Raw genomic sequence first — 24359 nt, forward strand, 5'->3', positions numbered from 1 at the left:
TTGTGGCGTTGGACAACTCTCATGCCACTCCTGAGATTTTCGAGGCATATTTTATAAGTTAATTGGCTATAATGTCTACTATTACCAAATAGGCGGAACGAAAATATGATACCGGGTCTTGAAATAACTTCTAACAGCATTTACTTGATCAGTCAATTCGGAAGAAGGGTGAGGTTTTTTGTTTTCTTCTAAATCTTGATTCAATCTACCTTGGCCGCTCTATACAAAAACAGAGACCATCGCAACGCACAAACCGAAATCCGAAAAAAAAAAAATACCCTCGCTGCTTTTAAAATTGTTCTTATGCAAACATAGTATCATTGTCACGGCTCCGGAAGGGGTGCGAAACACCTTCTCGAACCCCTTCCGGAGCCGTGACAAGTTCTGGCGTCCGCGAAAGGTACTTTGACGTAACAAGTAAGCGTTGTGGAAGGAGACCGAGCCTCGAACCATGAAGTGAACTCGAAGGGTGACATTTGAGAAGTGTGCATTGCTGATAGATAGTTTTCGGTTTTTTGGTAGTTTTTATGCACTTGTGACATGGATCTAGAGAAATTAGTATCCATAGGTGGACAGTTAGGTCTCTCAGGAGTGGAACTGAGAAAATGGATAGAGGATGAGCAAGCTAGGCAGAGGGAGGAAAGGTCTCTCGCTAGACAAACCGCGGAACAGGAACGCGCGGCAGCAAAAGAGGCTGGTGAACTCGAAGCCAGGCTTCTTCAGCTAAGATTAGAGCTTCGCCAGGCGGGAGATGATTCCGTAGTAAGTGCTGATGGTCGCGACGTAGTAGCGGAACCCAGTTTCCGACTTAACCCCAGCAGGTTGCTTGTTTCATTTGACGAGAAGAAGGACGACCTAGATGCTTACATCAGGTGGTTTGAGGGCATAGCCCGTAGCCAGAAGTGGCCTGAAGATCAATGGGCGACGGCATTAAGCACATGCCTAAGCGGGGAGGCGCTGAACGTTTTCGGGCGACTCACGCCGGAAGACGCCTCCGAGTACAAGAAGGTGAAGGCGGCGCTCTTGAAGCGTTTCAGATTTACGGTCGAGGGCTTCCGTGACAAATTCCGGGGTGGCAAACCAGCCGACGGCGAGACAGCCGCACAATATGCAGCGCGTCTAAGCCATTACTTAGACCGCTGGGTGGAGCTGTCCGAAATCCCCCTAGAGTACAAGTCGCTGCGTGAGCTGTTTATTAAGGAGCAATTTCTGAGCAGTTGTCACGCCAGCATGTCGTTGTACTTAAAAGAACGGAAGGCAGAAAAATTGCAAGACATGATCAACCTCGCTGATCAATTCCTGGACGCGCAAGGCGGTGTCAACTTAGCGAGGGGAAGGAAAGAAAGCCAGGAGGAAGCGAACAAAGCAGGAGGCGCCGAAAGGAAGGCCGTCGAGAGGGGAGCGTTGAGATGTTATCTCTGCGGCCGGGCGGGACACAATGCCGCGCACTGCCGGAGCAGCGACTCTGCCAACCATATCCCCCACTGCTTCAAATGTGGCCGAAGAGGGCATAGAGCGAATGTGTGTCGGCAAGGGGCGCCTGACAAAACCCAGGCAGCCTGTGTGTATTCCCCTCCGAGGGAAGTAGAAGAAAATATCTGCGACGGATACGTTCAGCTGAGGAATGGTAGCCGTATTCCCGTTGTCAGCGCGGTGCGAACGGCGCGACACAAGTTTTTAGTAGAAGGGTTGCCCGTGGTTGCGGGAAGTTTGGACGGGAAAACAATCACTGTGTTGCGTGACACCGGTTGCAACACCGTGATTATCCGGAGAGATTTGGTAGCTGAGGACCAGCTAACGGGGACGAGTAATCCCGTATACCTCGTCGACGGAACAGTCAAGATGCTCCCAGAAGCGCAGGTGCAGGTCCAGACCCCTTATTACAGCGGAAATCTTGTAGCCCTGTGCATGCAGGATCCAATATATGACCTCATCCTGGGTAATATAGAAGGTGCCAGGGCTCCTGATGATCCCGTTGAAATAGTCGAGAATACTACTATTGAAACGGATCTGGTCGTTGAAACCGCCGCTGCCGTAGTGACTCGTGCTCAGGCCGCGAAGAGGCCTCAGAAGTTCCAGAAACTTTGCACTCCGGACGCGGAAAGGCAATTAGGGGATGGAGAAAGCTATGCGGCCGATCAAGAGAAGGATCAATCATTGCGCTCATGCTTCACACAAATTGGCAAGAATTTAAAGTGTCGCGATGGGGAGAGCGGCATCTTGTTCAAGAAGGAAGGCGGCCTTTTGTACCGATGCTACACAGAGAAGGACGGACGGCAGGTGCGACAGCTAGTCGTTCCCGAACGACACCGAGAAACGGTACTGAAGATGGCGCATGACAGCGTAATGGCAGGACATCGGGGTGCTCAGAAAACAAAAGAGCGGATTTTAGAAGAGTTTTTCTGGCCTGGCATCACGGCGGATGTTAAGAGATTTGTGGCATCATGCGATATCTGTCAGCGTACCACGCCGAAGGGGAGAGTGCCACGCGTGCCCCTTGGGAAGACACCAGTCATTGACACCCCCTTCAAACGGGTGGCCATTGATATCGTCGGGCCAATCTACCCCCCGTCTAAACAGGGCAACAGGTACATCTTGACACTGATTGACTATGCCACACGTTACCCGGATGCAGTAGCCTTGCCAAGCATAGAATCTGAGCGTGTTGCCGAAGCTCTGGTGGCGATGTTTTCGCGATTCGGTGTCCCTCACGAGGTACTCAGCGATCGTGGCACAAACTTCACCTCAGAATTGATGAAGGAAGTGGCACGATTGCTCTCCATTCGTCAGCTGCACACCACTCCATACCATCCCATGGCTAACGGGCTGGTGGAGAAATTCAACGGCACGTTGAAGCTAATGCTGAAGCGAATGTGCGCTGAGAAGCCGAAAGACTGGGATCGGTACCTAGCCCCTCTTCTTTTTGCCTACCGGGAGGTTCCCCAATCCAGCCTCGGTTTTTCGCCGTTTGAGCTCCTGTACGGTCGACACGTGCGTGGGCCACTGGCCATCCTAAAGGAGGTGTGGACGAACGAGAGCTTAGATGAAGAGGCAAAGACCACTTACGAGCATGTACTCGATCTCAGAAACAGATTGGAAGAAACATGTCGTTTGGCGCATGAAGAACTTGAAAAGGCAGGAACCCGTTTCAGGAAGTTCTATGACCGCAAGGCGAAGGACCGAAACTTCGAACCTGGTCACAAGGTGTTAGTTCTGCTGCCAACTGATAGCAACAAGCTGTTGCTGCAATGGAAGGGCCCATTCGAGGTCACCGCCAGGAAAGGGGACGCCGATTACGTCATCGACACGGCAAGCGGGTCAAAGATTTTTCACGCAAACATGCTGAAAAGATGCGAAGAGAGGGGAGACGTACCCGCCAACAGACAGTGCCTGGTGATCAGCAGCATGACTGAAACTGAGGAGGACAGTAAGCTGCCTGTTCCAGAGTTTGAAAAAACGGAGGGAGTAGCAGATGTGAAGCTATCGCCGCACCTCGATGCCGCGAAGAAACAGCTCCTTTTATCCACGATGGAGAGGCACACAGCTATTTTTTCCAATGTCCCTGGCAAAACAGAATGGATGGAATGCAGTCTACCGCTCACGACAACCGCACCCGTTCACGTTAAACAGTATCCTCTACCGTTCGCAACACGGCAAGGTATCGAGAGCGAAGTGCAAGAAATGGAGAGGCTGGGAATTGTTGAAAAGTCAGTCTCCCCATATAACTCTCCCGTCAGAGGTGGGCAACCTCATGAGGTTTCGACCTCATGAGGTCGACCTCAACCTCAAAATGACCTCAACCTCACGGAGTGAGGTGAGGTTGAGGTGAGGTCGGTGACAGCTCGAAATTTTTTGAGTGAGGTCACGAAATTGGACCTCAACCTCACGCGTGAGTTTGAGGTTGAGTGAGGTCGTCATTGTGTGAGGTCGAAATTGTGAGGTCCAGGCTTTTTGCTGTTGCCGCGGCTTTCTTCGAAGAGCGCCCCTTTTGACGCGGAGCTCGAGCGTACTGCCGCGGTGTGCCTGCCGGCTCTCGGTGTTTGGTTACCCCCCGTTCGGACGACCGGATGCTGCAGCTCCTGCCCAGCTTTCGGCATTCCAGCGTAATGTCCGCAGCCCGAGGACGCTTCCCTCTGGTCTTCTTGGAAGGAGATTTTTTTTTGTTTACTTCGCGAACTCCCCATGCCCCCCGCCCGCCACCCCCGTTTCCTCTGACTTGTTTTTGCCGATGCTTGCCGCCGGCTCAAACACCCAGGAGCACGCAAAGCACATAACTCACGTTGACCCGCGGTGCTTTTGTTGGATGCCGCAAAGAAACAAGCAGACTAAAAAGTGAAGCAAACTGTCTTTGCGCAGACGGCACGGAGCAGAACTGTTTGTCGTGTGCATGCCCGTTTCCAGGCGCTAACGTCACGGCTGCTGCCTTACATTCGATTAAGGACCCCGCTGTACATTACACGGAAACTTAACAGAAAATGGTGCAGCAAAATTGTTAGAGGACGTGATACTTAGAGATAAAAAAAAACGAAAACATGAACAAATTAGGAAAACCGCCACAATACCATCTGAGCATTTTATCGAAGTCCTCACTTTCGAATTGTACGTCATCGTTCTATATTCCGGTCCTGTAAATTTATATTCTTGTATTCTCCAAAACAACCTCTCTTTGGTCTTGTGCTGCTTGTTCCTTCTAACAGATTCACAGGTGGCCCCGAAAAACTGCAATGGGATGAAGGTGCTAGCGTTCCGTATATAACCAATATAGCGGTAAAACATGCAAGGGGATGAAACGGACGGCACAGCTTATAAGATGCAGTGGTATACAGGAAAGAAGCCTGCACATGTTAACTATTTGTCGAGATAGAAGAGACAAAAAAATAGATATGGGGCTTGCATACAGTGAAGCCCATTGAAAAAAAAAAAATGATTTCGCTCCGCTAAGGCCCCTTGTTTCTCTCTCAAATTCTAGTGAAATCAAGCAATGCAGGAGAAAGGAGGAAAGTACGGGATTCTTAATTTCATAACATCAGGTTTCTCTTGAAATCTCTTATTCAGGCGCAGAAAAAAAAAAAAAGAGAAAAACGTTCTCCTACATGTTTTTATGAGCTAGAAAGTATTGAGATGGTTTCCGGCTCGACATTTTGGTGTCTAGACGGACGAATTGGTGTAGCGAACTGAGCGTGTCTCTTTTGTGCTCCCGTCTGCTCCAGACGCTGATGAAAATTTTTGTGGCCCAGATGTCGGAATAATTTTTTCAGACATTTGTCTGTTTCTTTAAAAATCAATTTAGATATACGTGAATGAAGCCAATTACATGCTAGCACTGAGGAATAAGTCGTTGTCTCAAACTTTCTATACGCTCTGGGAAGCGCAGTTCTCTTCTGTTTTTAGTGTGCGACATTTGTTATTACTTTCGTCAACATGGTATTTCTTCATATATATTTTCTTGTATGCCAATTAAGTTCGTACACTGCCGAAAAGAGAACAGGCTTCTTCCCTCACATTACGCTCTTTTTCAGAGGCCCATAGCACAACCCTCCTTTCCACTTACCGGCGCGGACATTTAGTTTTTCTGTTTTTGCAAGTATTGAAAAGCGTGATGCAGTCTCTGGAAGCGGAGCTGACACACATACCCCACTGCCTTTGGTGTGTATTGGTGACAGTTCAGCATTCACTGCATGAGCAAAACCAAATGCCATGGAGACGGACGGCGAAGGGAGGAGCGCGTGCACAGCAGGGGGCGCGGTCCCTCCGGGCTGCTTGCTCGCCTCCTTTCTGTTGTTCTTGTCTTTATTTTACGTTTATGTGCTGTAACTATACGACACTAACAGGGAAACGGTTTCTCTAGATTCACGTACGGTGCATGCGGCGAAGCAGCTTCGGAGACACCACCGTGCAATTTATTAGTTTAGTCTTCAAAGGAAAACAGGTGAATACTAGAAAGAAGCTCGTCGCAGAATTGTTGGCGAAATGGCATCCAGTATTCAGCTCAGACGTACAAGTATTTATATCATGTGTGTGTGTGTGTGTGTGTGTGTGTGTGTGTGTGTGTGTGTGTGTGTGTGTGTGTGTGTGTGTGTGTGTGTGTGTGTGTGTGTGTGTGTGTGTGTGTGTGTGTGTGTGTGTGTGTGTGTGTGTGTGTGTGTGTGTGTGTGTGTGTGTGTGTGTGTGTGTGTGTGTGTGTGTGTGTGTGTGTGTGTGTGTGTGTGTGTGTGTGTGTGTGTGTGTGTGTGTGTGTGTGTGTGTGTGTGTGTGTGTGTGTGTGTGTGTGTGTGTGTGTGTGTGTGTGTGTGTGTGTGTGTGTGTGTTTTAGGCGGGTGGGAGTTTGACATTTTGCTCCGGCGAAATTTGACGGGCGAGCTGATGTTCGCGACAGCAAAGTGGTTCACGTTTAACCCTTTTTCCTAGCAGTTCCGACCCTTGTAATTTTTTAATGTAAGCGTGGTGTTCGAAGAAGCAATTCCGCCAATTCTTGCAATACGCCACGGGATCACAGAATTATAAACAAACGTCCAGGAGTGGCCGGTTGGGACCTCATAAGATAAATAGCATTCCTCTTGGAAATTTTCTGAAGGTTTATTCGGCGTTGGCCGAGTTTTATGATTAATTGGTGTTTTGCTGTCTTTTCCTCTTTTGTTTGTTTTGTTGGCGATTTAGTCTTCACAAGTCGTTTCATGAGTGGCTATTATGCAAAATTTGTGCCCCGTTAATATGACATCCGTTAGTATGGAGGACCCGATTTATGGACAGTTTTCTGGGGCGAAGATTTTTCAATGTATTTATGCCTCGTTAATATAGAAACTCGCTCTCTGAAAAATGGACAGGGGATGAGTGCACACAGCCTATTCGGCCCATGTATTTTTGTCTCGTTAATATGGACATCGTTTGAAAAAACCAGGGGAGTCCGAACGCAAGTTAAAGAAGGGTGCGCAGGCCGGGAACCTATGCGACAGCCGATACGGTCGGATGCCTGAACGAGTCCTGTGGAGTTGGAAAGAACCAAAGCGGGCGTGTCGTCGTTTTAGGAGGGGAGGGGGGAGGGGGCACAAGAGCGGAAAGCAATGGAGGAGGAGGAGGAAAGGACGGTGGATGGCAGGGATCGTACACAGCAAACCGAGGGTCAGCTAACTAAGAAAGACCCCAAAAGGAGGGAACCGGGAGATGTCAGGGTGCAGCGGCAGCGCCGCACCTAAAGGCCGCAGTCGGGAAAATAGCAACATGTGGTCGCAATAAATTCTACTGAACGTGAACATAAGAGAGGCCGGTAAAAGCGTAAGAAAGAAATAATAAGAAGAAAGACAAGCGCCAAAATTGGGGGTGGGAACTGAAGTTTTTCTATCCCAGAACACAAAGTGTGTTTCATGAAGCCGTTAACGCTTTTCGGTCAGGGTTAAGACACACTCACGAAGTAGAGCGACAAAAGAAAGGCGACGAGCACGCAGCCAGGACCGGGCGTCCCGTCCTGGAGGCCCTTCCTTCTCATGCTCCTGGCTTTCGTCACTGTTGCGCTGCCGAACTACCACATTTTGCAACACAGCGATCCGCATGTCGGCTTCGCCTTGAGTCAACGATGCGGCCTTGACAAGGTCTGAGCTCTTCGTAGTCGGCTAGCCGTCGTTCTAAAATGTACTTCAGCTTGCAGTGTTTGTTTCATAGGAACACATACAAACGGCACCGGAAAGGGCTGTTTGATAGCCCTCTGTATAGTAGCCTGCCAACTTGACTCCCTCGCTTCCTTACAGAAACAGTACAAGGCAAGAAAGAGAATCAGAAGAACGGAAAGTCAGGGAGGGTAACTAGGGAAAAAGAGTGCAAAGAAGCAGGAGCCTCTAACCCTCAACTTTAGTCTGACTTTTGGCATGGCGGGAGTTAAACGCAAAAGAATGGAGCTGAACTTAGGCGCGAAGCGGGAAATCTGTGAGTACAAGCGGCAAAAGCCATCTCAATCAATCCAAGCCACGAAAGACTGGACCCAAGTTCAACTAGGCCTCAGCCTCGCCAGGTCGACGGTATACCATCTATATATACTACAGGACTCCGATAAATGACTCAACGTCGGCATCGCAGCGAAAGCCACAGTCCGACAGCGCCAAGCACAGTTCGAAGAAATGGAGTCAGCCTTGTTAATGTGGTTCGGGAATGTGTACGCGAATGGTGCTGTCGTGAGTGATGAAATGCTTCAAAAGAAGGCTCGCTGCCTCGGCAACATTATGAGTGCTTCTCCTCCGTCTTGATAGGTTTTACCTGTGATGACTTACGGAATTTTTGTTCAGTAAAACAGGGGGATGTTTACTGAGAAATATTCTACGCTCTGTCTAGGCGTTACTGACTTCAGCTACTCAGGAGGATGGCTAGGTTTAAGAACAGACATGGCGTTTCGGGTCGACGGATCTATGGAGAAGAGGGTAGCATCGACATCTCGGCTGTGTTTATATACTAAAATTAATTAAAACAGCAGCCATTAATTATAAATTTTTTCTCAATTATATACTTTTCGTTTTTATTCATGGATGACTCGCTTTATGGACAGCTTTGGTCGGAAACCAAAGCGTCTGTACTAACGAGGCACGAATGTATTCCTATTTTTTTCCTAATTTAATGTATTCTGTCGCAAAACAATGTACAGTATTAAAAAAAAAGCTCGCCAATCATCAATTTTTTTTTTCGAATTAAGAAAAAGAGCAAGGATGGAAGCTTGGGCGAGTTGGTGTCGGTTTTCTTGCCTCATAGCGCTAAACAGACAGTGACACAGCCAGACATACTGGACGGGCGATAAAAAAAAGCGCCCGTCCCGTGTGTCTCACTGTGTCCCTGTCTGTTTAGTGCTATGTGGCAAGAAAAGAAAAAGAGCATATCGTCATTGTTGTCGTCGTCACTAGGGTCAACAGCATTTGGCTTTTCAGTTTATAGTAAGAACTGGCTTGTTTTATTTCTAATACGAATCTTATTCACGTGGGTCAGATGGGTTAAACTCATTGCATTATGTATTGCATTATGGGCCTATGCGTAGTAACGTTGTACCCATATAGGCCTTAGATTGAAACCGACCACCAAATGGTAGGCGAGGAGGGGGAGAGGATTTCCACTTTAGTGCAGAGTTGGACATGTAGTGTCCGGAGTTTTTCTGCTTTTATCCGGGATATTAATTGTTGTATAAAATTAGGAGTAAACTACAGCCTTCATACGACAAAATTCTGGCTAGCCTATATACCCTAGAATTACCGAGAAATGTATATTAGCTTTAAGTTGCGGTTTAATTTAATGATTTTTTTTTTTTTTTTTTTTTTTTTTTGAGGTCGAGCACCCGACCTCAACCTCACATTTTGAGTTTGAGGTGAGGTTGAGTGAGGTCGCCAATGGTCACCTGAAAAGTGAGGTGAGGTCGCCTGGGGGACCTCAACCTCAATTGATGAGGTTGAGGTTGAGTGAGGTCGCCAAATAGTTTTTGAGTTTGAGGTGAGGTCGAGGTTTTTGAGGTCAAATGCCCACCTCTGTCTCCCGTACTCCTGGTGAAAAAGCCGGATGGAAGTAATCGCCTTTGTATCGACTTTCGGAGGCTGAATGATGTTCTGATCGGGGACTCGGAGCCCATGCCCAGAGCCGATGCTGTTTTTGCCACAGCGGGAGACAAGAGATATTTTTCAAAGGTGGACTTCGTGAAGGGATATTGGCAGATCCCGCTGTCTCACGACGACAAGGCTAAAACGGCTTTTTCCACTACGTCCGGACTCTACCAGTTCCGCTTCATGCCGTTCGGCATCAAGACAGCGCCCGCAGTTTTCGCCAAACTGATGCGCAAGGTGGTAGGCGGCATTCACGGAGCACTACTACGACGACGTACTCGTCGCCAGCGCAACCTGGGAGGAACACGTTGCTACGCTGCAACAGCTATTTGCAAGAATCGAAGCGGCCGGGCTTACAGTGCGACCCAGCAAGTGTGAACTCGGGATGACGGAAATTGATTTCCTCGGTCACCGAATCGGAGCAGGCAAGCTGGCACCCCTGGGAAAAACTCTGGATAAAATACAAGCGGCCGAGCCACCAAGGACCAAGCGCCAGGTGCGAGCTTTCTTGGGATTGACCGGCTATTACAGAGAGTTTATACCCAACTATGCGGAGATAAGCGCACCCCTCACCCAGCTGACCCGGAAGGGCGGAAGTAATGCAGTGAAGTGGGAACCCATACATGAGGAAGCCTTCCGCCAGCTCAAACATTGTGTATCCAATCCCCCTATTTTGCGGCTGCCGAAGTTGAACGAGTCCTTCGTTCTGCGCACCGACGCTTCCGACACTAGCTTAGGCGCTGTGCTCCTGCAGCCATACAAGGGAACGCTGCACCCTGTCGCGTATGCGAGCCGAAAGTTGCTCGCTAGGGAGGTCGCCTACAGCACTATTGAACGAGAGTGCCTCGCTTTGGTCTGGGGCGTCCAAAAGTTCTCGACTTATCTATATGGTGTCGAATTTCTTGTTCAGACCGATCATCAGCCGCTAGCATATATACAGAAGAGTAGGCAACTGAACAGCCGAGTTCTGCGCTGGAGCTTGCTCCTCCAGGAGTATAGTTTCCGCGTGCAACACATTAAGGGTAGTCAGAACGTCGGGGCGGACTACCTTAGCCGACTGTAGGGTTCATATGATTTTGCATGCATTATGGATTAATGGTTATGTTCCTCTATGTTACCTGAACTTCATTTTTGCTATGTGTTACTGAGTGCCGCCGCGCTCGTCGGACAATATGCCCGTTTCCTAGTTTCTTCTGAACTTTCTCTACACTCGTCTTATCTTGTTTTAAACGACTGTGTTCAATTTGCATGTATCTTGATAGTGAGAATTTTGACTGATGTATTTGTAATTGCTAGTTTTTTCATGTATGCTACCTTAACTGTGTTGTTTTAAATACTTGTAAATGCTTGCGTCGTATCCTCCTGTGTATAATACTGTGAATATATAGTTGTTTTTTCCATCATTGACTTCGTGGCTCTGTTCTCATTCACAACGCTGAACATAACCGGCTAACGCTGGGCGTCAAAGTTCCAACTACCTTTGCCTCGGTTCGAGAAGGCGTCTCGCACCCCTTCCGGAGCCGTGACAAATTCTGGAGCTCTCGAAGGCGATGGTCCTTCCGGAGCCCTGGGGCGAAGTCTTCGTGGTGCGATGCGGCGGCGGTTCGGGGAGCCCGGAGTGCTTGGAGGCGAGAGGCGCACTGCCGTTGGGTCCGAGTCGGCTTCTTTTCTAGCCTTCGGTTGACAATGCGTAAGACACGCCCACACAACAGTTCCCTCCCCAAGTCAGGGTCCGTAGAAACGAACACGCACAAGTGCACACGCAGGAAGGGGCACGTAGGCCCCGCAACTTCCACACTGCATGGCCGCCATGTTGCGGATGAAAAAACGTAAGTCACAACCAAAACAACCAAAAGAGGATGCACGTACGCCAACAACTTCGGCCCTGCTAGGGGTCACATTGCAAAACAAGCTGGGAGGACGCCCCCGCTCGCGCACTGCGAGGGGGTTTCTCTAACTGCGCGGAAACTACCCCGCGAGGAGAACGCGCACGTACGCGTGCTCTTGACATTACCGACAAGGCAGAGACACACAGCATACGCTGAAATATTTCAATAAACTCTTCTAGAATACTACATATGGTTAATTGCCATATTATGAAACATAAATGCGGCCACTTTTGTGACAATCATTTACTCAAATCAGCGCGGTTTTCGGTCCCACAGATGAACTGCTGTATGCTTATAACCTTACAGTTTAACAAAACATTATATAACAATAAGATTGTTGCCGTCGTGTGCCTAGACGTAGGGAAAGAATTCTATACCTTTAACACAACGTGTCGCATCAGTATGGATTCATCTAGAGGTGAAATTCATCTGAGTCTTAAAAACTACCTGTCGTATGGAGAGCGACGAGTACAGTAATGAATGGTTTAGTGCCCTTCATTCAATCAGTTCCCTCTCAATTTTTTTTCACTTATGTGCACCGCCGCGTTGGCTGTGGCGCGTTGAGGTGTACGATTGCTGAGCCGAAGGATGTAGGTAGGCCGCGGCGGCCGCTTTTCGAAGAAGGTGAAAAACAAGGCTCCCGTGTGCTGTGCGATGTGAGTGCACGTTTAAGAATCCCCAAGCAGTAAAAATTTCCGGAGCCCTCTTCTACGGCACCCCTTCTTAGCCTGTGTCGCTTCGGGACTCAAACCCTATAAACGGAACCTTTTTCGTTCAATGTTAATGATGTTTTGTAGGTTACATCATATCCCTGAGCTTTAATGCACACGGATGATAAGGGGGTAATCTTTGTTGCCGATATTTACGTGAGCTAAAAGATAAAATACACAACCAGCTACAGTGAGTTCGTTAATGGCTGCAAATAAATCCTTGATATTAATAGTGAGAAAACGAAATGCATGGCTTTTCGATATATAAGCAAACAACTTGATTATGATTTGTTTTTAGAGACCACACTGTTACAGCGAGTAGCTCCGCTAAAATATTTTAGGGTTATTTTTTATATAGACGTGAACCGGCAATCGCATACCAGTAATACATGTTTGAAAGAAACTTACGGTTGTAAAATGTTAATAAAAGCCCGTGAATGTTTCACCTCTACTGTCTTCCATGCTCTCTCTCTCTCTCTCTCTCTCTCTATATATATATATATATATATATATAGAGCGAGAGAGAGAGAGAGAGAGAGAGGGATTAAAAATAGCCAGGAATTAAAAAGAAAACATTTGAGATAGGCCACAGAAACCACTGGTATACAGATGCCAGCCATCTGGCGCACCACAGGCAATTTTTTATTTTGCAGGTGACTAACTACACACACATATATATATATATATATATATATATATATATATATATATATATATATATATATATATATATATATATATATATATATATATATATATATATATATATATATATATATATATAAGATCTACAACTTTTGCATTTATACTTTTTCTGTCGAGGCAATAATTAAAAAATAGCTAATTAGTCTTTACTATTTAATCAACTGTAGTGAACGAAACAAAAAATACTGGAGGTTAGCACAGGCGACTCTGAACATCTCTGAATTTGTTTCACTGTGCTAGGGTAAACCGTATTTGAGATATGAGATGAGCCAGAGAAACCATTTGTATACGGATGCCAGCCATCTGGTGCACCACAGCCAATTTTTTATCTTGCAGTTGACTAATTAGTAATTAGGATAATTTCTTATTTACTAATTATTGTCTTTAGGCAATAAATGTGATTTGCAAAGTTGGAGAGCACCTTCTGAAACCGCCATTTCATTGATTTTTGATAATGACAGCCTCACGTGTATCGCTTTTCCAAGCTCTAAGAAAGCCTGCGAAATAAAAAAAAATATGTGACTAACGCATTCGCGCCCCACGATGTATGTATGTATGTATGTATGTATGTATGTATGTATGTATGTATGTATGTATGTATGTATGTATGTATGTATGTATGTATGTATGTATGTATGTATGTATGTATGTATGTATGTATGTATGTATGTATGTATGTATGTATGTATGTATGTATGTATGTATGTATGTATGTATGTATGTATGTATGTATGTATGTATGTATGTATGTATGTATGTATGCATGTATGTATGTATACACACACTTTACATTTGTACATAGTAGTCTGAGCTATGTATCGCATCATGGGGCAGCGCGTACACAAGGTGCTAGTCGCCTGAAAAAATATTAAGGGGACACTTGAACTACGCCCTAATGGAACACAGTGGTTAGCGTCACATGATCGCAAATGCGTTATTTTTTACCGAAAACACTTTTACAAACTAGAAAATTTGCGCAAAAGCAAAGTACCTGGTGTGCATTCACTCCGCAGTTGCCTGAAGTGACGTTCGCGTTGTCAGTGGGCAACTACTGTCGAAATACGAAGACGGCGAAGAGGCCGATCTTCGTTAAGATAGACCCACCCCCTGCAATAAAAACCAATAAGTCGAGGCCCGACACAAAAATAAATTATGAATCATTCCGCAAAAAAATGTTGTTAATCAATACCGATCTAATAAATCATGAAGATGTTTATATAGAGTTTTTTAACTTTATTAGCACGCTCTTTGATCTGATAAAAGAGAGTAGCTGCCTCAAGACGTCATCAGCCAATTCGTCCGTGGATGACGGAAGGAAGTCTGAATGTTTTAGGGAGGAAGGTCTATTGGTATCACAAATGGCTACACAGAAGTAATGAGTACTACCTTTACCGCTTCACATGCGCACGTAATAAATCAGTGTCTGTAATAAGAGCCCACAAAAAGGAATATTTTGCTCGCCGAATCGCAAGTGCCACTGGTGATAAAAAAAATGTGGCAAATTGTAAACGAGATCATATGTAATTTTGACCAACGTTCCATACTTCCCTCTAATGTTACTGAACAGACTGTTAAGTAGTGCCGAAAGTTGAGCGAGTTGGTGTAAGCTCATGATGAAAAATAGAGCAAGAAGTACACAAAGGACGTAGGGGCAACATAGACAAGCGCTAACTCGCAACTAGGGTTTATTGCTGAATGACGCAAATTTATACAGGTCACTTGGAAAAAACAACATATTTATTCATTTATTTATTACAGAGCCCTGCAGCGCCCGAAGGCATTATTGCAGGGGGGGGGGGGGGGGGGGGGGGGGGCCGGAGATGACAAATAACATTACTAGAAAGGCCAGAAATACAATAAAAATACATAAAAATGAAGGAAAAAAACACGACAAGTGACAATTCAGAATGAAAAACATGCATCGAAAGGGGGCAATTGCGCGACGAATAAAGTGATGAAAACACTCAACAACAAAGTGATGAAGAAAACACTCGCAAGAGAACTGCGCGCCACGTCACACATCCAATAAAAAAGCCCGAAATAAATTTTCCGTGCAGCACTCAGTGATGCCAGCTGGCAGTCTGTTCCACTCATTGATCGTCAGTGGAAAGAACGAGGTTTTATACACATCTGTCCGGCATTTTATTTCTCTGATCTTCCACTCATGATCAAGTCGTCTAGATAAAAAGTGAGGTTGAAGCTGGTACCGGTCTTTGTCAATGCTGAGCTTTCCAAAATAAATGCGATACATGATCTGCAATCTGAAATGTTTTCTGCGGTGAGATAAAGATTCCCAACCAAGATGGTGTTTAATAGACGTGACACTAGATGAAAAGTAGTAATTGCTAGACACAAATCTGGCAGCATTATTTTGGACGTGTTCGAGCATGTCAGTTTAGTAGATAAAGTTGGGATCCCATACAGGGCATGCATATTAAAGAATTGGCCTTATGTAAGTGAAATACAGGAGCTGCTTGACATTTGACGGCGCTTTGTTGAACTGTGTTTCTCAAGAAGCAGCCTCCTTTGGGAAGCTAGGTCATAACATAGGAAATAACACGTGCCGCTCATCGCTGGGGAAGGAAGACCAAGGCAAAGAGGAACCTAAGTCGATAAGGATGTCAGAGAAAAGTAGAGGCTAAGAAATCAATTTCGCAATGCACCAAGTTAACAGACGGCTAGCTGACACACAAATTTTGACATTTTTTTCATTGGTCGACATTGGCCGACCTTTTGAGGACCAAGAACCCGGGGCATGTGTGGTGTTTTTAACATAGATGTCGAAGATTTGCGCTATTCTGTGCGTGATGAAGAGTTAATGAAAAGTGTTAAGGAATGGATCATGGATGATAGCGATGAATTCACCTTTGTGGGTAGATGCGGTGTGTCAGTAGAATCTTTCATGGAAATTATGTCCTTCTATCTATCTTCATCAGTTGGGAAGGGGGCTGTTCATCCAACGCACTGGTGTTTGTATAGGTTTGTGCGTTGCCCCCGTACTGAGCAACATTTTCCTCGCACAGGTGGACAGGAACATTCTTCGAAATTCAGTTGGATTGGCTTATAATATTTGCAGGTATGTGGATGACTACTTAGAGTTTTCTGTTCAGTCTGAACTAAATCAGAGCATTCCTGACATTTTGAAAGTGTTTAAGTATTGCAGCTCAGGCTTGAAGTTCACCGTTGAAAAACCTAAATATATGGTACTTCGGTTCCTAGACTTATCGTTGTCTGTGTGCCAAGATTATGTCTGCTGGACTTACAGCTCTCGGCCAGCCAAAGCTCTTCTTGATTTTGCCTCTGGAAATTCAAAAATTATTAAGAATGGTATCGCAATGTCTTGTCTCAAAGCAGTCATCACAAAATCCGGCATTCATTATTTGCAAAAGAGCGTCTGTGCACAGGTCAGCAGGCTGCTATCCCGTGCATGTCATAATGATGACTTATGGGAAACTGGCGCAACAACTTGTTACACTGGAGAGTCAAGAGGTCGGTGTGGTGCCGTATGCACATAGAATGGCACATGGGCTAAAGAAGGTGGAAAGCCGCTATTGCGTTCCCGTGGTTTTTTATGGGCCAAAAATATTGAGCAGGTTATGCTCACAAATTCGAAAGCGGTAGGAAAATGACGGCGACAAGATAAAAAAAGGTGTGGTTGCCCCTTTAAGCACCGCTCCCCGTTTGTACCGTGTGCGGGTCAGTGTAGTGTATAATCTGCCTTTGTCTTGCGGAGGTGTTGATATAGGGCAAACAGGGCAGTGTCTCAATATTAGGCTAGGGGAACACAACAATTCTTCAAAACAACAGCTTGGGAATCTTTCGGAGCATTGCCGCGCTTGTAGCAATAAAGAGGACTATAAGAAGAAAAAGAAAAAGTGCACACCACTTTTTTCTAGGGCCACCGTACTTTTTAGACATCATGACAAGCTTGCACGTTAAATTATGGAGGCTTATCATATTAAAAAATGCCAAAATTTGCGTGTCAGCGAGCCCTCTGTTAACTTCGTAGATTGCGAAATTGATTTCTTAGCCTCTACTTTTCTCTGATATCCTTATCGACTTAAGTTCTTCTTTGTCTTGGTCTTCCTTCCCCAGCAATGAGTGGCACGTGTTACCTCCTATGTTATGACCTAGCTTCCCAAAGGGGGTTGCTTCTTTTATGTTTTTTTTTTCTCCAAGTGACCTGTATAAAATTGCGTGCTTCAGCAATAAACCCCAGTTACGAGTTAGCGCTTGTCTATGTCGTCCCTCCGTCGTTCGTGTACGTTTTGCCTATTTTTCCTCATGAACAAACTGTTGAGGATTTCAATGCATTTTTCACCAAAGTTGGCCCTTCCTAGCATCAAAACTTCCTGATGTAAGTATAAGCAGTGATCTTCCGCAGCCAATTCTAAATTCTTTCGTACTGCACAGAGTTGGATGAAGTGAAGTTTGTTCTGTTGTTATCGGTTTAGCAACAAACAAGGCAGTAGGCCTTGATGGAATTCAGGTGACGCTAATTAAAGAAAATATTGATGTTCTAGGACCCATACTGTAGGATATATACAATCATTCTATACTCAGCAGCACATACCCATCATCCCTAAAGATAGAACGTGTTACTCCTGTATTCAAGAATGGCGACTCTTCTGACCCTTCCAATTACAGAACTATATCCGTACTTAGCGTTATTAATAATATGTTCGAAAAAATTTTTTCCAAACGTATTCACCAGTTTCTTGGTAAATATGACATTATCTGTCCACAGAAGCAAGGATTTCGCCCGAAGTACTCTACTAGCTCAGCAGTCGTCACTCTCACTCAGGAAATTAACAGTGCTCTACACAATAACAAACTCGCGGCAGTCATCTTTTTGGACATAAAGAAAGCTTTTGACAAAGTTAACCATGACATTATGCTACAGAAATTAAAAATATATGAATTTCGCGATAAGGTGCTTGACTTTTTCGCGGGTAGCCTCCACGGCATCACCTAGTTAACCTTTTTCTATTCTATTTTCTCTCTCTCTCTCTCTCTCTCTCTCTCTCTCTACCTCACAAACCACCAACACGTTGTTTTAATAAAAACTATATCGTCGTCTATTCAGCACGCCCATACAAGAGTACCGCAGGGGTCCACTCTTGGTACACTACTTTTTTCACTGTACGTGAATGATCTCCGTAACGCATTAACTTCATCGTAAGCTCTTATGTATGCTGATGATACTGCCATTGCAGTTACTGCTCATTGTACGTCTGAACTTGAATCCATAGCAAACACCAGAACTGGAAAAAAAATATCTGACTGGTTTCTCACAAACAAATTAACACTTAATGCTAAGAAAACCAAGTAGTTACTGTTCCACTCAAGAGCAAACCATTGCATTCAACCGATTTTACATTGCATATTAACCAGGCCCAGCTTGAATCAACCGAGACTTTTACGTATCTTGTAGTCAACGAAGATAAACATTTACACTGGCAACAACACATTGACTCGACTTGCTCTAAGATTGCCTCCGGTTGCTATGCTGTTTTTCAGCCACGCGAATGCTTTGACACTAATATTTTGTGTATGCTGTACTTTACATTAGTGCATACCCATTCTTTGCATTGCATTGCGTCGTGGGGCTGGCAGTATAATACTAACCTGGAGCCTATTGTAAAGTTACAAAAGCGAGCACTTCAATACTTTCATTTTCTGGTTACTCCGTCTGCAGCAAGGCGCTTTTTGCTAAACTGCGCGTATTACCTTATGATTTTCTCCGTGAATCAAGAACTGCTTACCCATAAAATAGTAAGACACAACCTCCCGTTTGATATATCGATATTTAGCATCCCGCCCCTTGCAACACGGAGCTGTACATATGGCAATTTTAACTTGCCACTGAAAAGAAACGTATACGGGAAGCGTTTAATAGTTTGCAGGTGTAAAAATATGGATCAGCCTACCACATCACCTAGACTTCCAAGAACTTATCCTTCGCAAAAAAAAAAAAAAAAAAACACTACCCTAAAATTAATGACACACTTTGAATTTATACTTCCACCTGTTAATGCAACTCTTAGACATCAACATGAATTATATGCATGTAGCCACACGCTGACTAATGCATTTATATATACATACATTTCTACAGTTCCACTTACTGCAGGAAAGCTTTGTTCTCCTGTATTGCATCCATATTCTGTTCTCGTGTATTGTACCCGTATGTTCCCTTGAAAAGACCGGCTATTTTGTGCTAGCTACTTCTTGATTCCTTAATCGTTGTGCAAGATATATGCGCTTTTGTGTGACTTGTAAGCATTTAGTTTATACAATATGTGATATATCTATGTTTCTTTTGTTAGTGTCCTTACAAGCGTTGAGAGGGATACATAACTTTCTGTAAATGGATTTACTTTGACGTCCTTGTTTTTACATACTGTCTTTTTACATACTGTTGCCTGCATACTTGTATACCTTTATTTTTGGACCCGCTACTAGCCATTGGCTATCGGTTCAAACAGTGTTTGCGTATAGTTGCACATCAACAAAGAACAAGAACAATAAAAGGAAAAAATGAATGAATGAATGAATGAATGAATGAATGAATGAATGAAGTCAAGAATGCGAAGTATCACATTAAAAAAGCGCTACGCAATAGACGGGGAGAAAGACTAGGTGCAATCAAGAGCACTCAATCCTTCGCGTGTCGGATGTACGCAGCAAGTTCCGAAGTTCCGAAACACAAGCTCTTAACGGCATTCAGGCTCTGTTGCCTTTGCTAGGCGGCCGTTGGGTCAGTTTTGCTCTCACTTCAGCCTTCCCAACCGCTACTTTATGGAGGCCGCGGGTGTGATGAAATTGTGTAGTGCTCACTTGTTTATTTAATAAGCATTCATGCGGCCAACGTGCGAAGCGCGGCGCACAAATGTTTTTGTGATGCCTTTGCGCATTGGAAAGGCGAATATGCTTTCAGGTATGCTGAAATGATCTAAGAAGTACCACGTGCACGTATCATTGCCTCTTCTTGGTATTATTAGAGAGAAATTTCCCAGCGCAGGTAATCAACAGCAGACTGCGAGGCAAGACAAGATTTTCTGCGAGAAAAAATATTCAATCAGCTGATACTCGTTCGTCAAGATATTATGAGTGCATTCTCTGCGTACAGGTATAGCCAGAGGGCAGAAAACTACCGTTGTCAGATGGGAAGGGGGACTTTAAATCCGAAAGTGCCGTGCACCAGAGTCTCACATAACTCATCAGCCCACCATCAACATCCGTTCAACACCTCCGGCAGCTTCTCCCCCCCCCCCTCCCCCCTTTTAATCCCCAGGGCCAAGTGGGGTCTGGGGGGGGGGGGGGGGGAGCTCGTGGTGAGGGCCCTACCCGGACAAGGGCGCCGCCGCGCGATGCCCCTACAGGAGTGGGCAGCATCAAACGTGAGAACGGCCTGCAGTGCCATCGTGACAATGCGCCAACGAGGCGGACCTTCATGCTCACACAACTGGTGTCACCTAGGACAACCGTCCCTTGTCATGGAGTCATATCGACACAGAAAATGTTCCACCAGTCGCCGATAAAATCATAGACGGTCGACACCAAATCTCTACATACTTAGCTCGGTGGCCCTGATTCCTTTCCGCTTACAAACCACAGGGAGTAGTTCACCAATGTAGAAATTGTAATGACAGCAGGGTCAGCTAAGAAGGTTGCCTGCGATTATACTTAGTGTGCAGTTAATGAACAAACAATGGTAACCGACATCGCAGTGCAGCTGCCGTTTGATGAGCAGTATCTGCCCATGTTTTACTCGAATTGGAAGTTGAACGAAATACATTGAACGCGACTGCTGCTCATGTGCTTTTGAAGACCGGCCGAAGCCTCCGAGCACAGTTCACGATAGCGCACCAAAGGTCCCACACTCGCGTCATGGTTTGAGCGGCAGACGACGTCTGTTTGCGTAATAAGCTTTTGAAAAACATAATATATCGAGGTTAGCTGCTCGGGTACTCATTCCGATCTTGCCCGGTCATCCATCCAGAGCTGGTCTTCCACATGAGAGCTGGGCAGCATTGCCTCCTCATTTGTTGGGTCATGGGTTCTCACAATATCTGGGCTTTTCTGACATGCCCAAACCATGGGATGTAAGTTATACCCTCGTTACACGGACAGAGTTAACCGCGGTTACCGAACTGAACTGTGGTTATCTCAAATCGCGGTATGTCCTTGTCACACAGCAGTCCAGAGTCCTCGGTGGAAAAGACGAACTCACGCAACAGTTCGGCGGTACGAAATGCCGTATGCAAATATGTGCGTTATTTAGAAGATCTTTGTTATAAAACATGATGTATGTATGTATGTATGTATGTATGTATGTATGTATGTATGTATGTATGTATGTATGTATGTATGTATGTATGTATGTATGTATGTATGTATGTATGTATGTATGTATGTATGTATGTACGTACGTACGTACGTACGTACGTACGTACGTATGTATGTATGTATGTATGTATGTATGTATGTATGTATGTATGTATGTATGTATGTATGTATGTATGTATGTATGTATGTATGTATGTATGTATGTATGTATGTATGTATGTATGTATGTATGTATGTATGTATGTATGTATGTATGTATGTATAACTTTATTAGGGAGCCGGCAAACGACGGGTTAAAGCGCCGTGACGCCGGCCAAGCGTCTACCCGGGGTTATGCCCTAATCTGCATTACCTCATTTGGCCCGTTTGTGGCCGGTTGTGAGGGTGGTGGGTTGTCGCAAAATTATTGCTTGGAAAAGTTTGGAACACGGGTGCGGACGCTGCCGACGCGCTGCCTCCGTCCATGCATGGACGCCGCCATCTTCTCGGTTAACGACGCAAACCGAGGTCGCCAAGCTCGGTTCGCGATAACCGCGGTTAGTGGCGTAACCACGGTTTGGTCCGCCGTGTAACATGCGCTAACCACGGTTTCGCGTAACCACGGTGCCGCAAACAGTGGTTAACTCTGCCCGTGTAACAAGGTATATTAGTCACTCTGCCGCAGAAGGCGTCATACGGATCGCACGAATTTGGGAATATAGTTATATTTGACTGGGTTAATAGGAGTATCTGATTGCAATTTCGTTGAGATGACCCCTTGGTCCCTGTTCAAATTTTTGTTCGGTTTGGCATATACTTTTCTTGTTAGTCTCAAATGCTGGAACATTTCCCTATAACTTAATAACCGTTTAGAATAATTATTCCCCTGCGGATGTAATTATGCTGTAATTATGAAGTCATCAATGTAATGATTATGCCCCGTTAATAATTATACGGCTCTAGTATATAACAGAGCTAGAAACGGCAGATAACCAGTGAAATCAGGGCAAGTCTACACGCGATTCTGTTCGCAGCCCAGCCGGTCAAACCACGTTAGCCTTGTGGCTTTAGTTTTCTGCGTTATTTTTTTAGATTTAGAGGTCTGAGCATGAATGAGAAGTGGACATTTAATAAAAAGCTGGTGTGGTTCCTTGAGGCGGGCAAGTTTGAGAACCCTTTATCTAAGACGTTAGGAATCAGTGCATAGTAGATAATGATGTTCAGAGCAGTTTGGCAATGCAAAGCCTCTGCCCAAACCGTGAGTAACACCCCCCTCCCCAACACACACACACACACACACACACACACACACACACACACACACACACACACACACACACACACACACACACACACACACACACACACACACACACACACACACACACACACACACACACACACACACACACACACACACACACACACACACACACACACACACACACACACACGCACGCACGCACGCACGCACGCACGCGCGCACACACACACACACACACACACACACACACACACACACACACACACACACACACACACACACACACACACACACACACACACACACACACACACACACACACACACACACACACACACACACACACACACACACACACACACACACACACACACACACACACACACACACACACACACACACACACACACACACACACTAGCACCAGGTTCTAATGGCATATCAAAGTAGCCTCAACTGTGGTAGCTGCGCGAGCGCAACCTGTTTTGAGCCCCCCCATTTAAGTCGTTTAACTCCGTTTAACTAATTTTCTTCCAAGGAAGCCAGTTAAACGGAGCTAGTATACCTTGTGAAGCCTGATCCACTCTGTGAGTGTGCAACATTAACCAAGAAGGGCAAGGCGAAAAGTTGTTTGAAACTGCAAGGGTAGACTGACAGAATTATTGAGGTAGCCAACGCTCTGACTGCGCCTCTTTGTATCACTCGATTTGCGGATGGAATACCGTGGACGCGTCACGATGTACTGTCTCAGGTACACCGTTGCCTCGCCGGGCGACATGTGTGCGGGCTTTTCGTTTTTCTCTTCCCTGCTCCATATCACGGTCACCCTACGTATACATCTCTGCGTCTATTGTGTGCTGGAGGCTTGCCATCCGTTGGCACAAGCTCTTGGCTCTCGCATTACAGGAGGCCCAGCGGCTTGGGCAATGCCGCAGAAGTCGTCCGATCCCATACAGGAGCCAAAACTGGAGCGCAAGAGGCGACAGTTTCGAAACAACCGACTCGGCCGCAACAGCGGGTTTTTGTTGCTCGGCGTACCTTGACGTCACATGCCTCTCGCCCGTGCACGGAGGTGAAAGCACATTCCTTCCCACGGTTGCTACGCCGCGGGAAGAGCTCGACACCGTGTCGGTCCCATGCTTCCCTTCCATCTTCTTGCACTTGTTCATGCTGTTTCCTCACCTTACACATGCAAAGGCGGAGAGCTATTGATGACGGAGCGGCTGTCGAACCACATTTCTGACTGCCGAGCAGTTCTGTCCTTACAGCACGCGGACGAAATGTTCAGAATAATTTCTGAAATGCCATCATCCTTAAAGTGCGGTTTAAAGTGCTTAGAAACATAGTGCGGGGTCGCACTAAGTAGATTATTGAATTCAAGAATAGCAGGGACGGGTGCGCAGCACCGCAGGTCAGTGTGCAAAGCAATATACAGGCCGGGAAATGAAGCACTGTTTGGGCAGTTGAAACAGGAACATCAAAACGATAAAATTTCATTTTGGGGCGACCGAATTTTAGCCCACCTGATTTTCACTTCGACGCTGCAATGACTGCTGCATGGGCGTTTAGTGGATCCGATACGTGACATGTCTGCGTTCTTGTGTCTATTTTACGGTAATCGTTTTCGCGTTTGATTGAATGTTAATAGCTTGTTCTGCGCGCTCTTGCAGTATTCCAATTACAAAAACTAACACACACAGGAAATAAGTGCACCCCTGAGCCGACATGAAGCCTTAGGCCAGACCTCTGAGCTAGATCGCGGGCTGTGGGAGGGATGTTGGCTTGTTTCACGATATTCGTCCTCGCAGGTACAATGCTACACTTAAAGCCCTTAACAAAGTCCAGATTCTAAACCTTGCTTTTGGCGCATGATGGCCTTAGTTACCTATGTGCAATA

The 24359-nt window shown here is 45.7% G+C and overlaps 1 protein-coding gene across 1 annotated transcript; it reads left to right on the forward strand.

Moving 5' to 3' along the window:
• The first annotated feature begins 540 nt into the window (after nucleotides 1-540).
• LOC146206454 (uncharacterized) lies at nucleotides 541-9941 on the forward strand. Its single transcript, XM_084609375.1, has 2 exons — nucleotides 541-3739; nucleotides 9622-9941. The coding sequence occupies exons 1-2, from the start codon at nucleotides 541-543 to the stop codon at nucleotides 9939-9941; spliced, it is 3519 nt and encodes a 1172-aa protein (XP_084465501.1).
• Nucleotides 9942-24359: the final 14418 nt, after the last annotated feature.

Source organism: Amblyomma maculatum, chromosome 1 (genome assembly GCF_055883805.1).
Source record: "Amblyomma maculatum isolate TAMU_Amacu chromosome 1, ASM5588380v1, whole genome shotgun sequence".
NCBI classification, from domain to species: domain Eukaryota; kingdom Metazoa; phylum Arthropoda; class Arachnida; order Ixodida; family Ixodidae; genus Amblyomma; species Amblyomma maculatum.